At 35.0% G+C, this 15,148-nt stretch overlaps 1 protein-coding gene across 13 annotated transcripts in view; it reads right to left on the bottom strand.

The window, feature by feature from the left end:
- EHBP1 (EH domain binding protein 1) overlaps nt 1–15,148 on the bottom strand; it is a 360,247-nt gene that overhangs the window by 93,842 nt on the left and 251,257 nt on the right. For all 13 annotated transcript variants that reach the window (XM_004742041.2, XM_004742042.2, XM_045077893.1 and 10 more), the window contains 3 exons: nt 8,964–9,142; nt 8,319–8,367; nt 3,402–4,304 (listed from right to left, as the gene is read on the bottom strand). In XM_004742041.2, the coding sequence (XP_004742098.1) occupies nt 3,402–4,304; nt 8,319–8,367; nt 8,964–9,142 (1,131 nt within the window). The remainder of the gene's footprint in view (nt 1–3,401; nt 4,305–8,318; nt 8,368–8,963; nt 9,143–15,148) is intronic.

Here is a 15,148-nt window from a genome sequence, read left to right as displayed (position 1 = left end):
AATGAGAGAGGGAACACAAGCCAGGGGTTGGGGGAGAGTGAGAAGGAGGCTTCCTGCCAAGCAGGGAGCCTGATGCAAGGCTTGATCCCAAGACCCTGAGATCATGACCTGAGCCGAAGGCAGAGGCTTAACCCACAGAGCCACCCAGGCACCCCTAAGATGTGAGAGAGTTTTAGAGCTAAAAAGACTCTTAGAGATTATTTCATTTAACTTATGTGGAAAATCAGATTTAAAATATTTAAATGGCTAATTAACATGTCACACTGGTAATTATTAGCAGAGTCAAGAGGAGAATCCAGATGTACTGATTCCCAGTCTGGAGTATTTTTAATTTTTAAACATTAATCAATTTCTAGATTTAGCTAAATACATTTACCTTACAAATCTGGGTTATAAGAAAGATCTGTCTTGGGTAATACTTAGAAATTAGGCTCACCAAATTCTGCAGTTGTTAATCCCTAGATGTTTCTTTCCTTTTCTCTTTCTTTCTTTTCTTCCTTTCTTTCCCTCTTTCTTTCTTTTTTAAAGATTTTATTTACTCCTTTGAGGGAGAGACAGAGAGAGAGAGCACAAGCTGGAGGGAAGGGTCAGAGAGAGAGGGAGAAGCAGGCTCCCCACTGAGCAGGGAGCCCGACAGGAGGCTTCATCCCAGGATGGATCCCAGAAATGATCCCAGAAGATGCTTAACCAACTGAGCCACCCAGGAGCCCCGCTAGATATTTCTCAATTACTTACTATGTATGCTGTATCTGATCACTTGAAAGCTTTTTTGTACTAAAAGTTATGTACTTAGAACCTTTGACTTGAGATTTTTGACTAGAAGAACAGTGGCTTGCTTTGTTAGCTACTCTATTTCCTTGATTCAAAGATGTGTATGTTTTCTTAACACCTCTGAAAACTTAAAATTGATGGCATCTTATAATCTGTGCCAGCCAGGTGGTAGTCAAGATAGCCATCAATGCCTACCTATGCATGTGTTTGTTATTTCAGGTGACAAGACTTCAATCCCTTGATGTTTCAGTCAACAACCACTTGAGTAGTATTTAAAAATGGAATATAACTCCAGGTTATTATCTGAAAATCTTATTTTGGGATCTTCTGATAAGGTCAAGAAAGTGCTATTATCAATGAGTATTACTGAAAAGAAAACCCCAGAGACAACTGTAAAGAAATCTGGTGTAATTCAGAGGTCTCAAATTTTTTGATCTCAGAATCCTTACATGTGCTTAAAAATTATTGAGGATCTTAAAAAGCTTTTGTTTATGTGGGTTATATCTATTTATACCTATCATTTTGGAAATTAAAACTGAGAAGTGTTAGGGGGCGCCTGGGTGGCTCAGTGGGTTAAGCCGCTGCCTTCGGCTCAGGTCATGATCTCAAGGTCCTGGGATCGAGCCCCGCATCGGACTCTCTGCTCTGCAGGGAGCCTGCTTCCTCCTCTCTCTCTCTCTCTCTCTGCCTGTCTCTCTGCCTGCTTGTGATGTCTCTCTGTCAAATAAATAAATAAAATCTTTAAAAAAAAAAAAACAAAACAAAACTGAGAAGTGTTGGAAATATTTATTCATTCCTTTAGAAATAAGTATAATGAGGTGCCTGGGTGGCTCAGTTGGTTAATCCTCTGCCCTCTGAGGATTATGATCTCGGGGTCCTGGGATTGAGACCGTGTCTGGCTCAGGCCTCAGCAGGGAGTCTGCTTTTCCCTCTGTCTCCATGCACCCCCCCCCCAATTGCTCTCTCTCTCTCTCTCTCAAATAAATAAAATTCTTAAAAAAAAAAAAAAGAACTATAATAAACCCATTAGATGTTAACATTCTAACAAAAAATAATACTTAATGGGGCGCCTGTGTGGCTCAGTGGGTTAAAGCCTCTGCCTTCGGCTCAGGTCATGATCCCAGGGTACTGAAATCGAGCCCTGCGTCGGGCTCCCTGCTCTGCAGGAAGCCTGCTTCCTCCCCTCTCTCTCTCTCTCTGCCTGCCTCTCTGCCTACTTGTGATTTCTCTCACTCTGTCAAATGAATAAAAAAATAATAATAATACTTAAAAAAAACAAAAATAAGTGAGAATGGCATTATTTTATATTTTTTGGAAATCTCTTTTATGTCTGGCTCAATAGCAGGCAGCTGGATTCTCATATCTACATTTTTTTAAAAGACTATTTATTTATTTGAGAGAGAAAGAGAGAAAAACAGAGCACAAGGTGGGGGCAGGGGAGGGTCAGGGTCAGAGGGAGAAGTAGACTCCCTGCTGAGGAGGAAGCTTGATGTGGGGCTCGGTCCTAGGACCCCAGGATCACGACCTGAGCCAAAGGCAGATGCCCAACCAACTGAGCCACCCAGGCTCCCCTCATATCTACTTTTATATTCAATCTTTTGAGATATCACAAATCGTGTGGCCTCCAGAAAACACCACTGTATAGCTGTGAGAGAATGAAAGTGAAAAAGGTAAATAATGTTCTATTATTATTATGAAAGTAGTTTCAACTTTGGGGGCCTCTGAAAGAGGTTAGGAGAGCCTCAGAGGTCTCCAGATCATACTTTGGGAATCACTGCTATAACATCATGCTTCTGATGGCACAGAGCACAACACTGTGTGGAAAACCAGGATAGATTCCAAATCAAAAAGAAGAGTTGGATTTCAAATTCTAATTCTAAATCAGTTATATCTTAATCAATTCACTTTACTTAAACTTTTTTATATTTACATCAGAGTGTTACATGATTAAAAAATCTATGCTTGAATAAGTCTAAAAGAATTCATTCAATAGGTATAAAATAAAAATTGTATGTGATAAGAAAACCATTTATCATAGTTTACTGGCAATGTTTTTCTTTCTTTGGTACATAAAATAATGGTATGTCTTATAATTGATGGTGCCAGAGATTCAATTAAATATAGCAAATATTATAAGGTCAAATTTGTCTCATATTCCCCTTATGAGGAGGAATCTGGATGTTACTGGAGTTTTTAACCACAAGTAACAATGGAACTGAAAACACCAATTACAATGCAATTAAAATGTTTGAAGAAAATACTTTAAATGGGAAATATTTAATTTAGCATTACACATTTTCAGAATGATACTCCTAGTAAATGGAATAGTGAAATATCTTTGACTTATTCTCACAGTGAAATGTTCTGTTTTTATAGGTAAATAAAATTTTGATTTGAAAAGCTGACACTACTCTTTAATCTTCAAATTTGTATTTATTTGTAGGCTTAAAATAGTATATCATAAACTTTAAATGAAGTGCAGGTATAGTGTAGATTTTTCTATAATGGTTAATTACATTTCACCTTTAATCATCTGTAGCATTTGAAAGTGCTCTATGAACACAAAAAACCCAAAAATATTCAGAATAACTATTTACTAAATATAGTACTCATCATTCTAACTCACTTACCTGGACTGTTTTTGTGGAATGATCTGCATGATTTAAAGTGGTTCTATCAGTATCTGGATCAGACTCTGTCTGCCTCAGGGAAGTACGTTTTTTCTTTGTAAGGTCTGCATCTCTATTGTATGAGTATCCAAGTTTGGAAGTAGGAGATAAACTTGGTTTTTTGATCGGTGATTCAGGATCTGATCTGTACTCTAAGGGTCTAGAATTCTCTAATTTTTCTTTTTCCAAGTTATTACTGATATCTAGAGTCTGAAGCTTTTGTTCCTCTGTCTCCTCACAAATAAAGGGTGGAGACACATCCTTCTTCTTATCACTGACATATAAGTCACTTAATTCTAAAGTCTCAGCTTTCAGTGGTCTCTTCTTGCCTAACAGAACTTGTGCGTGGGTCGAATCTATACTGTAACATATTCCAGGGTCATCGGATCCTGAAGTCCTTCCAGAGCTCTGCTGGGACTTTTGGGGTTCTGTGTCACTTTTAGTCCTGCGGCAGTAAGGGGAGGCTGTGCTTGGACTAAGATGATCATCAGGAGTCTGATGTTCACTTTCTGACTCTCCAACCCCACTATCATTTACAAATACAGAGTCGTCTTGTGATAAGAAGTCCACCGCTCCGCTGGTAGGTTGCTGCAGTTCAGGTTCCCGTTTCAGATCACTAAGCTCAGCATAAAATTTTTCCTGATCAACAGAACTGTTTGTATCTGTTTCATAGTTTCCAACTTTATATGTGCTTTTACTGCTGTTCTCTTCTATCTGGACAACATTCAGTTCTTGGCCACTGAAATGTGCCCTGATTTGATAGAGGTAAGTCATAACAGTCAGTTTGTCAGGAATTGCTAATAAAACCATATCAGAAGGTTCCAACAATCGGGAAATTCCTATGCTGGCAAATCCATCATATGCCTTCAAAGAAAGGAAAAACAAAGATATATTGAATAGTTCAAACAATCCATGCACTTTAAAAACAGCAGAAGAATAGATATTAGTTAGACATATTGTGGGGAATGTTACTGAATCATTATGCTGCATACCTAGAACTAATATAATGTTATGTGTTAATTATACTTCAATAAAAAAAAGTTAAAAAATAAAGTTTAGTTCTCATTTTAAAAAAAGCAAAATTTTAATGGATTTTGTTGTTGTTGTTGGAGGGCATACTCTGTTACTGATATAACTGATACAAAAACAGAACAAAATTCCATGTCAGAAATTTGTAAAAGTAGGGTAGGTACAAGAAAAAGTTTCTTAATTGATAACAATTGAAATGCTCTTTTCTAATAAAGAAAATAAGCAAAATTTAGAATTAAAACAAAAAAACTTAGAATCAATTTTTATAAGGAACTAAGGTATAAAGAAATAATAATCTGGAGTTTTATCATTCCTATCAACATCTCTTTAACATGTTCATATAACTGCAGTGATTTGTGAAGAAAAAGGATAGCTACATATCCCCAAAGACCTAATCCTAGATTACCTAGTATAAAATACAAATTATTTAAGCCTAGAAATGTAGACACATTTTCTAAATGCCCAATTAAGACTGATTTTCATAATGATAAGAGTGACTGCATTTTCACTTCATCCATTTTGGAAAGAATGAAATGTTTTGAGTAGTACAACTTAGTTGAGAATGTGAGGCTGCATTGTATTATTTTTGTTAGCCTTTAAATGACGGTGGCACATCAGGTTTTTCTAGTTTTGAAGAATCAAAGCTGTTTCTCAATTTACAATTAATTATTACTATCCTGAACTAACCCTTTAAAACAGCACTGTGTTGCTAGGAAGCATTAAAAATACGGTTAAAGGTTCAGATATACCCTCTAAAAATATACAGACCTTCTAGTTGTATTCTCACTTTGGAATATAAAATGTCTGCCTTTGTAACAACCTAGATAAAGGATCATAACTCAAAATTTTTCTTAAAAGAAAGGCTAGGGAATTATGTAACAATTTAGAAGGAATTACTCTTTTGCACTTACATGTTAAAGTGCATTTTTACCTTTGAATTTAATCCTTGTCTCATATTCTTCCTGTAGTTTAGTAAATGTTGTGGAAGAAGTAAGAAAGAAAATGAAAAATAAATTGCAATATTAAAACCTCTTCAATTTTCACAGCACTGTTTCATAATATAGGTAGCTCAAAATATTTACTCAAGAGAATGGCTCAGTGGTGTGCATGTTTAGGCCTGTTTGTTATTTTACATGTTTTAGGAAAATTAAAGTCATTTTCCTCCTCATGTGTCTTGACAACTTGATTGACAGACATCAATTGCAGACCATCAAGAAAAGCACCACAGGCAGTATTCTAAACATTTCCCAATTATCTAAAACACTGACATACTGGTTAAGATCATATGTCACAGGTAAATACCTTTTTTATTTAGCACTTTTTACAGACCTAGCAAAATGATTAGCTTCCTTGTGGGGAATCTCCTGCTGATGTTTTGCTTCATGTAGCAATTCATTTTATGCACACTAACTGCTCTTAAAAAAAAAAAATTTTAAAAACAAACCAGGTTTCTTGTAAGCGAGGTCAAGATTTTATGAAGGGATTTTCCCATAGGTTAACCTCTTTTCCTGTGGTAAATCACCTGTCTTTTTAGCTGTTTGTGTGTGGAGAAAAAGAAGAGGTCTTTCAAAGAAAATTGTCTTATTCATTTCTAGATGTTATTTAATTGGTAAGGAGGAGTCACTGCCAGTTATGTTATGCATCTGCATGGAACTTAAGACACAGGCATTGTTTCTCTCTCTGCTTTAAGTCCAATCAAGGGCAGACGGGGTTATCGGGAAGAACTGTATGAAGCCGGAAATAAACCTGCAGGTAGCAACTGATACTCAACTTAGATATCAGGTAGGAAGTTGCGAAGTGATGAAAAGGAAAGATTGTATAACAATTATTTATTCAACTGTTCAATGAATAGGATCATCTAAATTAAAACCCTTTTAAAAAGCCATAAGTATCTGCCTTGGAAGATCTGAGAAAAAATTTAATAGGATATTCTTCTCCACATAGCAATACGTAAACCCAAGACATGCTTATCGTTATTACTGAAAAAATAATGTGAAGTGTGACCTAAGCTTTAAGGCAAATCTCCTGACTCTTAAAAATACACAGCTGGGTACAATCAACAACGTTTCCTTTTCAAAATTTCAAACAGTAATTTAAAAAGCTTCACTTTATAAAAATAATAATGGTTTATTTTATAACACTTTTGTCTGCATTTAAATTAGCTTAGTATTTTATTCAAATGCAATGCAGGCATATAACTACCATATCTGAAGATATAATTTAATTGATGAAAAAACAGGCATTTCACTTTGACAGATACAAGCTCTCCAAAATTATCCAAAAAATAATTCATGAGAATAACTTACTCTTAGCATGCCCACCGTAGATGTGATTTCTATCAAGAAAAATATCCTGATGTTTTAAGATTACCTTTTTTGATGGTATATTTCATAAAAAAACTGACAGTTTTAAAATGTATTTCTCTAGGCCAGCATCATGCATTTGTAAAGAAAAAGGGTTTTCTAATGACAATGCAAATTTTTGGGTTCAGAGAGCAATAAAAGTAAAAAATTTGTTGACTTAAATTCTCATCTGCTAACTGAACTTCTATCAAGGTTCCCTTTATAGATTTTTTAAACACTGGTGGTTTTAATTATCTAATTTAAAGTAGAATGAAAACATTAGTCTAGACCAGAGGTTATTGAACACTTTGTTCCCTGAACCCTTTTGGTAATGAACCCCTTCTCAGAACAATCCTTTATGTTTTTAAAACACACAGGATTACAGAAGAAACCAATTATATGAAAAATAAAACTATAAAAAATATTAGTAAAATTGAATTTGAGAAACAGCAAGACATGTGCTTTTTATGACTGTATTAACAACTGTAATTCTGAAGAAGTGATTAGCTTAAAAGATAGGTGAAGATATTACAACTGCAATGTGATATTAAAATATCTAAAATTCTCAAGGTGATAAAGTCTCAGGAATGGCTAACTTTATAGTGGTAAGTTGCCTAAATTCATAATTGAAGAAATACTAAATTTCATTTAAAGAATTAAGAAAATAAAACCCATTTTCCCTCCTATTCAGGTTCAAGAACCACCTGGATTCTATCCATACCTTCTAGATTCAGAACTCCTATTCCAAAACAACATATTTCATGAACTTTTCAGTTGAAGAATTCAATGTAACATAAAACACATTGAGTACCTACTATATGCTGAGTTAGTGCTTCTCTCCTTTCTCATGGCACAGTGCACATACATGACTATAATATTGTACTGTACACTGGGGTAAATAGCAAGTTAGCCTGTGGCCACAGTCAGCTGGCCCAAGGGCTTCTGGCAACTCAGCCCCACGCAGCTACCCAGAAGTCTGAAAGGATCAATATTCCTAACTGGAAAGCTCTGACCTCAATATGCTAATTAATTTTGTGGAAAAACTGTACAGTCTATCAGAAAGTGAAAAAAAAAAGAGAAAAGAAAAAAAGAACACAATGTTCATATCCTTTTGCTTCTAGGAACATATGCATTCTTTCTTGCATACCCATTATGCTCCTGCGCTCATCCCTTCCCAACAGATTTTTCTAAACTCATAATCATTTATGGTGTAACAGCTTTGGGTGCACTTTTTAAAAGCTAAATCTTGACTAAAAGCAATATACTGTAATAAATATTTAACAGTTAATGAAGTCCACACACACATTAAAATCTGATGCCAGTCTGGCACTTGTGATCTTTAAAGGTTATGACAACTTAGATGTAAACCATGCATCCTATTTGAACTGCAGGAAGCAGACAACCTTCTGTGACAACCTCAGAAAACCACCTCAGTTTCCCCAAATTAACAAAAGCCACATAGGAGTTGAATTTGAAACTATGTATTTTTTCCCTTGGCAATTCTTACCTTTTTGTTGTTCTCTTTAATATCTTGAGGATTCAGAGACTTGTAGTCACTGAGGGAGAAAATGGCACAGTAGGTACATACAGTATTTGATAAAAACAGCTATTTTTAAAACAAACTGAATCTAAAAATTTGACATTCTATAATACCAAAGAGTAACTAGCAATTTCATAGCAATTCAATCAACAAAACTAATAGTGTGGAAAATTAAGGAAATAAATAAATAAATAAATAAAAACAGTGATTACATGTTTCATTGCCTGAAGCATTCCATCTAAAAGAGAAGTTAAGGCAGGGCACCAGAGACCAGTCTTGACAACCAAATTTACCATGAGGTAATCCCTTGTTGTCAATGTACAAAGAGCTAATGGCTTATTTGTCTCATCTCATTTTAAAAGCCACACAATTTTCATAATAATTTGAAGTCAGTTCTTTGTATGAGATTAAGAGGGAATTTTTTTTTTTTTTTTAGAGAGAAAGACTGGTTTTAGGCGTTCAGAAGGGAGAACTTTTCTTTCCTCAAAAACAAAGGTATGGGTAATAAACATAAAAAGTCAACTATTTCAGGACACATGTTAAGAAATCGTTTTTTAAAAAAAACTATTATTTACAAAATATTTCTAGGGAATGGAAAATGTTTCTACTTACATTAAATCTGGTCTAAAGTGGTGTAATATTGCACAAAAAGATAAACCATTTCTCCACGATGTAGTAAAATTGGTGATTTTCACTCCCCGATAGTTTTTTGTAACTTCTTTGCACCATACAAGCAATGACTGACTAGCATTTGGCTTTCGCCCCAAAACAGGACTTGGGATAGGACTCGGCTAGAAAAAAGAAAAAGAAAAAAACACTAAAATAATTTAATGGAAGATGAAAATTAACATTAATTGACCTAACGAGATCATTTAAACTCTTTGATGTCAGTTTAGGTCCTTCAAAACTGTCAATTCAAGACAACTGTAACCTCCAAGAAGGAGACATGAATCTTAAGTTATTATCTTCAGTTTTAGCCTATGGCATTTGCCTGACAAGGATGTAGATATGCAAGATTTTAAACTCATACATAAGAACAAGCCAAGAGCTATACTGATGGGGAAACATTATATTAAAGCATTTAAATACTTAAATCTGAGTATCTTTGTAACTCTTATACCCTAAGAAATTTTCCTCAAATATAATCATGTACAAATATAGTTCCTTTCTGACTAGATTAAAAATAATATATTTTGAAGTCTAACTGTAGCACAAATTGTTAGAGTGTGCTAGTGTGTGTTAGATCAAAATCCTAGTTTTTAAAAAATGCAGTGATCATGCATTTTAGATGGCACAATGATAATCATACTCAGACATTTCTTATCTAAATTTAATGATGGCAAAACACATCTAGAGTTATTAGCACCAGTCAGGTATTGGTGGCAATACCAAACGACAGTATGTAATTTGGATTTGCTCAAAATATCTTTCAATTATCACTGAGAGCTACTTTTGTAGGTCAGATAAGGGCATGGGTGTGTTAAATCTAACCATATTCTTTGGTTTCCCCCTTGTTCATATACTTAAAACAGTGATGACAAAACAAACAAACAAACAAAAACCCAAATTAATAAGACTTTTATCTTAAACTTTCATTATTCTTAAAAACACATCACTTTCTTTTACTGAATAACAATCACATTTTGTGATGGTAACTTAAGAGGGTAGCACAACTGAAAACCATTAAGAAAACTAAAACTGCTAATATGTTTCTGGATTTTAAATTTTGCTATCAGTTAAAAGTACTGACTATAACCATAAAATAGAGGTGAAATGGGAATGATTATTTGACTCTAATATCACTTAAGTTTAACAAGCAAACCATTCTTGCCACACAGCTTACTTAAGAAAGACCAATGATGCCCCCACTTGACAAAAACATGTTAGTGCCAAATAATTAAAAACAACTCCATGTAATTGTGATTATGCACTCACCGTTCCTGTGAAAAAACTCTAAGAAACACCAAGGATGTAATTTCTTATTTTTTAATCAATCATCAGATTAACAAACTATTATATAAACAGACATGAATCTTGCAAAGTGCTGTTCTTTAAGTAATCACCTATACTAAGTAAATGCTGAAAAAGTCATAGGCCATTAAATTCAATAAATTTGGATCACTTCTACTTAATATGAAGTAGGTAAAAATGGAATTCCCAATGTAATGAGCTGTTTACTTTATAATAAGTAGATATTTTAACCATATCAATTTGACATGTATAGAAAGGAAATATTAAATATCTTTTCAACTAATGGTGACTTTCCACTATGATTTTCAAATTGTTCTGGCCACTTAACCTGGAAGTGGAATGGAGAATGGTCTATGGATGAGGCAGGGGATCAAAGAACTGGACACAAACATATTTTTTTTCCTTAGACTTCCTATTATTTAAAGGATTGTCTTTAATAAAATGTTTTTCTTTATCAAACTATATTACTAAGGTACTGATTCATTCCAAGTATGAATAATAAGTACATGAGACAGATAATCTGCAACTACCATTATACTGATTCATTCCAGTTATCAGTAGCATATAGACAGGTAATGTACAGAAGTCATTACCACCATTTAGAGTGGCTTTCTGTACTTAAGAAATAGGGAAAATATGCCATGTCATTATGATTAAGAATATAACCTTGTTTCTAAGAAGGCTCAATATGAAAAGCCTAGAAGAACTAAAACTAAACTTTGGATTTACCCCAACATAAAACCCTTGACTTAAAAAGATCTTACAGGGATGCTTATTGCTTTGCCAAAGCAAAAGAAGTCCTTTGTAAATGAAGAAACTTGATAAAAATACAAGCCCTATAAATGGTCATGTTGGTTGCAGAGAAAGAAGACTGAAGTAGAACCATCACACAATAAATCATCCACTTCAGGACAGCTCGTCTTTCATCTAGTATTTTGCAGAGGGTCATAAAGAAAGAAGCAGTTAAATAATTTCAGAGCCTTTAGGATATTAATGAATGTAATCGCTTGTTTCTTGCTATAGCTGGCTCCTGGTGTGGCAGGTTACTGTACTTCTCTATGTCTCCATTTCTTCATCATTAAAATGGGGATTGCAATGGCACCTATCTCATGGTGTCACTGCAGTAACAGGACAGTCTCCCCATCCTTCCACCCATTATTGCTCATTACCACCCTCCCTTAATCACACTGAACTATAGTAAGCTTTCTGCTGTGCTGTTCTTTAGATACCCAAGACATGGTCCCACCTTAGCGCCTTTGTACAGATTGTTCCATTTGCCCGCTCTCCTGTCAGATATCTGCATGGTTAGCTCCAACGCAACCATCTTCATTATGCCTATTCTAACTATCCTATTTAATAATGCAACTCATCTCCATCATTCAACCTCAGTGACACACTCCTCACTACCTTACCTTGCTCTTCTCTTTCCATAGTACTTACCATCTTCTTATCGTCTATATAGTTTCTTGGTTATTACAAAAATATGCTTATTGGTCATGCTTACTGCTTATTACTTTGTCCATTCTCACCAAATAAAAGGGCTATGAAGATATGGATCTTAGTTTATTAACTTATCCCAAGTGTCCATAGATCCTGGCACATAGCAGGCACTCAATTAATACTGTTAAATAAATACTTGGCACAATGTACAGCACATAGAAACAACTCATTAAATGGTAATGGCATTTATTATTACTACAACCAATACACCACCAGCATTTGAATTCCCATCTTTGAGGGTCTTTTGGAAACTTCAAAGGCCATGAATTTCTTCAAGATTAGTTAAAAATACTGTTGCAAACAAAGTTTTAATTAGAAGACAGTCCTGACACTTTATGTGCAAAACGGGGCCCTTGGAATTATTGGCAATGTATGTTTCTATGGGTTTGATGAAAAAAGCAGCTCTGAATGACTGTAATTTAGTGCTTTCCAAAGAAAGGAAGATACCAAAATCTGACCATTAATGGTAGAACCAAACTTTCAGATATTGGAACAACTCTTTAAAAGTCCTTTCTTGGGACGCCTGGGTGGCTCAGTGAGTTAAAGCCTCTGCCTTTGGCTCAGGTCATGATCCCAGGGTCCTGGGATTGAGCCCCACATATTGGGGCTCTCTGCTCAGTGGGGAGCCTGCCTTCCCCGCCCCCTCTCTGACTGCCTCTCTGCCTACTTGTGATCTATGGCTGTCAAATAAATAAATAAATAAATAAAATCTTAAAAAAAAAAAAGGTTCTTTCTTCTATTTTTGCAGTGACTGGTTATATGAGAAGGTATTTTTATTTACCACACTGGGAAAATAAACCACAGATATTACAGTTATCTTTTTTATGCACCAAGAGAGGAAATTTCTAATGACCATTTCTAATTATAATTATGGGCAGATTAATCAGAATCTGATTTTGATTAACTTATCTGCTTAACTAGGTAATCCTTCCAGTTCTTTCTCCATCAAGCTACTCTACGGATGATATTGTACCAATCTTAACTTAACCAAGAACTACAATTCAATGTCAACCAGAGCCAGTTTGAAGTGCTGACAGGAAAGATGAAATAGGACTTGAAACTACTGTTTCACTTAATAGTTCTATTATCTAGTATAGATAATTTTAACGTATTGTTTCTTTTAACATGGCATTTTACACATTAAAGGTAGTAAGGCCACCTAGTTATTCTTGCTGTCAATGGCAATAGGATTGGTTTTAGAAAACCTAGTCAATAACTGGTTAGAAAATTTCCTAAATTTTAACAGCTGCAAGAAATCTCAATTCCATTTTTTTCTGTTCTACCCCTCTCACTTTAGTTGCTTTCTCTTTGCTCTTTCCCCTTCTTCCACTGAAAGAAGCACATATATATTCCTTTAGGTACTGCTCTAAATAGTTTTCTCTTTCCACACTTTGAGCTGATTCACTCCCAGGATTTCAACTATCACTTCCATGCAGATGATTCCCAAATATACATTTATAGTTCAAACTATCTCAAGTTGACATTTCCAGCTGGCCGTCCTTCCTGCCATATAAAATTCAAACTCAATATGTTCAAAACCATAATTATAATCTTTCCTTACAACCTGCTTCATTTTCACTATGTTTACAAATGATACTACTATTGTCCCAATTGTCTAGACTTTAAATCTCAGACTCAACTTTGACCTCTTCCTTCCCCTACTATCCTTTATTAATTAATCCATGGGAATTTTTTATCCTATTGTTGTAATCTATCTTCTTTTGCATAGCTATTGCAAAATCTTCCTTCTTCCAAATTCTCCCTTATCTGATTCACTGCCATACCAACAATCTTAAAAGCACAGGAGGTCAAAGCCTCTCATGACTTTAAACATATAAAATGATGTCAAAATACTTCTGAGCAAAGAATCCCAAATCTTTTTTTAATATATCTGCTCTCCAGGAATGATTCACCATTCTCTAGAATTATTATGCTTTCCTCCCTAGCCCCAGCTCCCCCACTTCCTGTCTGATTGTACAGACTGTCACCTCACTTGGAGTATCTTCTGTCCCTACAATTACATTCTACTTTCAAGATTATGTACAGCTGTCATCTTGCACATGAACTCTCTTTCCGACTCCATTTAGTAGGAATTTTCTATATTTCTTTGACTCTCATATAGAATTTTTACTATGTGTTATTTCTTCTATCCACAAAAAGACTTATTAATTTTTCATTAATCTATGTTCTGAGCATTTACTACATCCCACAAACAATGGTAAAAACCTTACATGGGTTAGCTCATTAAATCCTCATAACTCCTTTGAGGTAAGTGCTATTACTTCCAATTTTAATTGAGGAAACTGAAGTTACACAGCTAGAAAGTGAAGGAGTGAGAATCTATACCAAGGTGTTCCCACTCCAGAGCCTGTGCTCTTCAGCAACGTGCATTTCACATTTCAAGATAATATAGTTTTAGGACCTCAACAGAAACTATAAATATATATCTTGAGAAGTTGCCTTAGTCAACTTCTTAGATGACTGACTGCCCTGTGTATATTAAATTGATTTCAAAAAGGCAATTAATGCAAACACTTTAAACTCTAGGAATATTTAGTTAATAAAACCCTATCCATTCTTTGGATTTTAGATTTTTGGTTGGAACTAGAACTAGAACTAAGTAAGTCCAGAGCAGTGAAATGTACACTAGCATTGCTAGAATTATAGGACATTTTGGTCTCCCTACAGCTGATTCTGGGAGCCTTCCCCCAATTACTACAAATTTTTTAAAATTTATTTATTTGAGAGAGATAGAAAGTGAGAGAGAGCAAGTGCGGGAGTGTGCAAGTAGGGAGAGGGGCAGCAGAGAGCATCTACAAGCAGACTCCCAGCTGAGACAGGATCCAAAGCAGGCCTTGGATCTCACAACCCAAGAGATTATGAACTGAGAGTTAGATGCTCAACTGACTAAACCATCCAGGCACTCCCAATTATTATAAATTTCTGAAAAATACTGAGGAATCTGTGAATAAATCTTAATATTTGGTGAGCCCAAAACAATAGCAGTGGTAAAAATAAGAACACTTGTATTGTACTATTTATTCTTTTTCAAAGTATTTTCATTTAAATAATTTCATTTTATTTACATAGTAAAATTGAGTTAAGTTTTGTTATTTTACTACTTAGACAATTAGATAGATTATGCTATAGTTAATAATGGGAGGAACTGGACGCCTGGGTGGCTCAGTGGGTTAAGCCACTGCCTTCAGCTCGGGTCATGATCTCAGGGTCCTGGGATCGAGTCCCGCATCGGGCTCTCTGCTCAGCAGGGAGCCTACTTCCTTCTCTCTCTCTCTGCCTGCCTCTCAGTGTACTTGTAATTTCTC

Source organism: Mustela putorius, unplaced genomic scaffold (assembly GCF_011764305.1).
Source record: "Mustela putorius furo isolate JIRA1106 unplaced genomic scaffold, ASM1176430v1.1 tig00000224_pilon_pilon_pilon, whole genome shotgun sequence".
Taxonomy (NCBI): Eukaryota; Metazoa; Chordata; class Mammalia; order Carnivora; family Mustelidae; genus Mustela; species Mustela putorius.
Note: the sequence above shows the minus strand (reverse complement) of the source record. Positions and strands in the feature narration are given on the sequence as shown.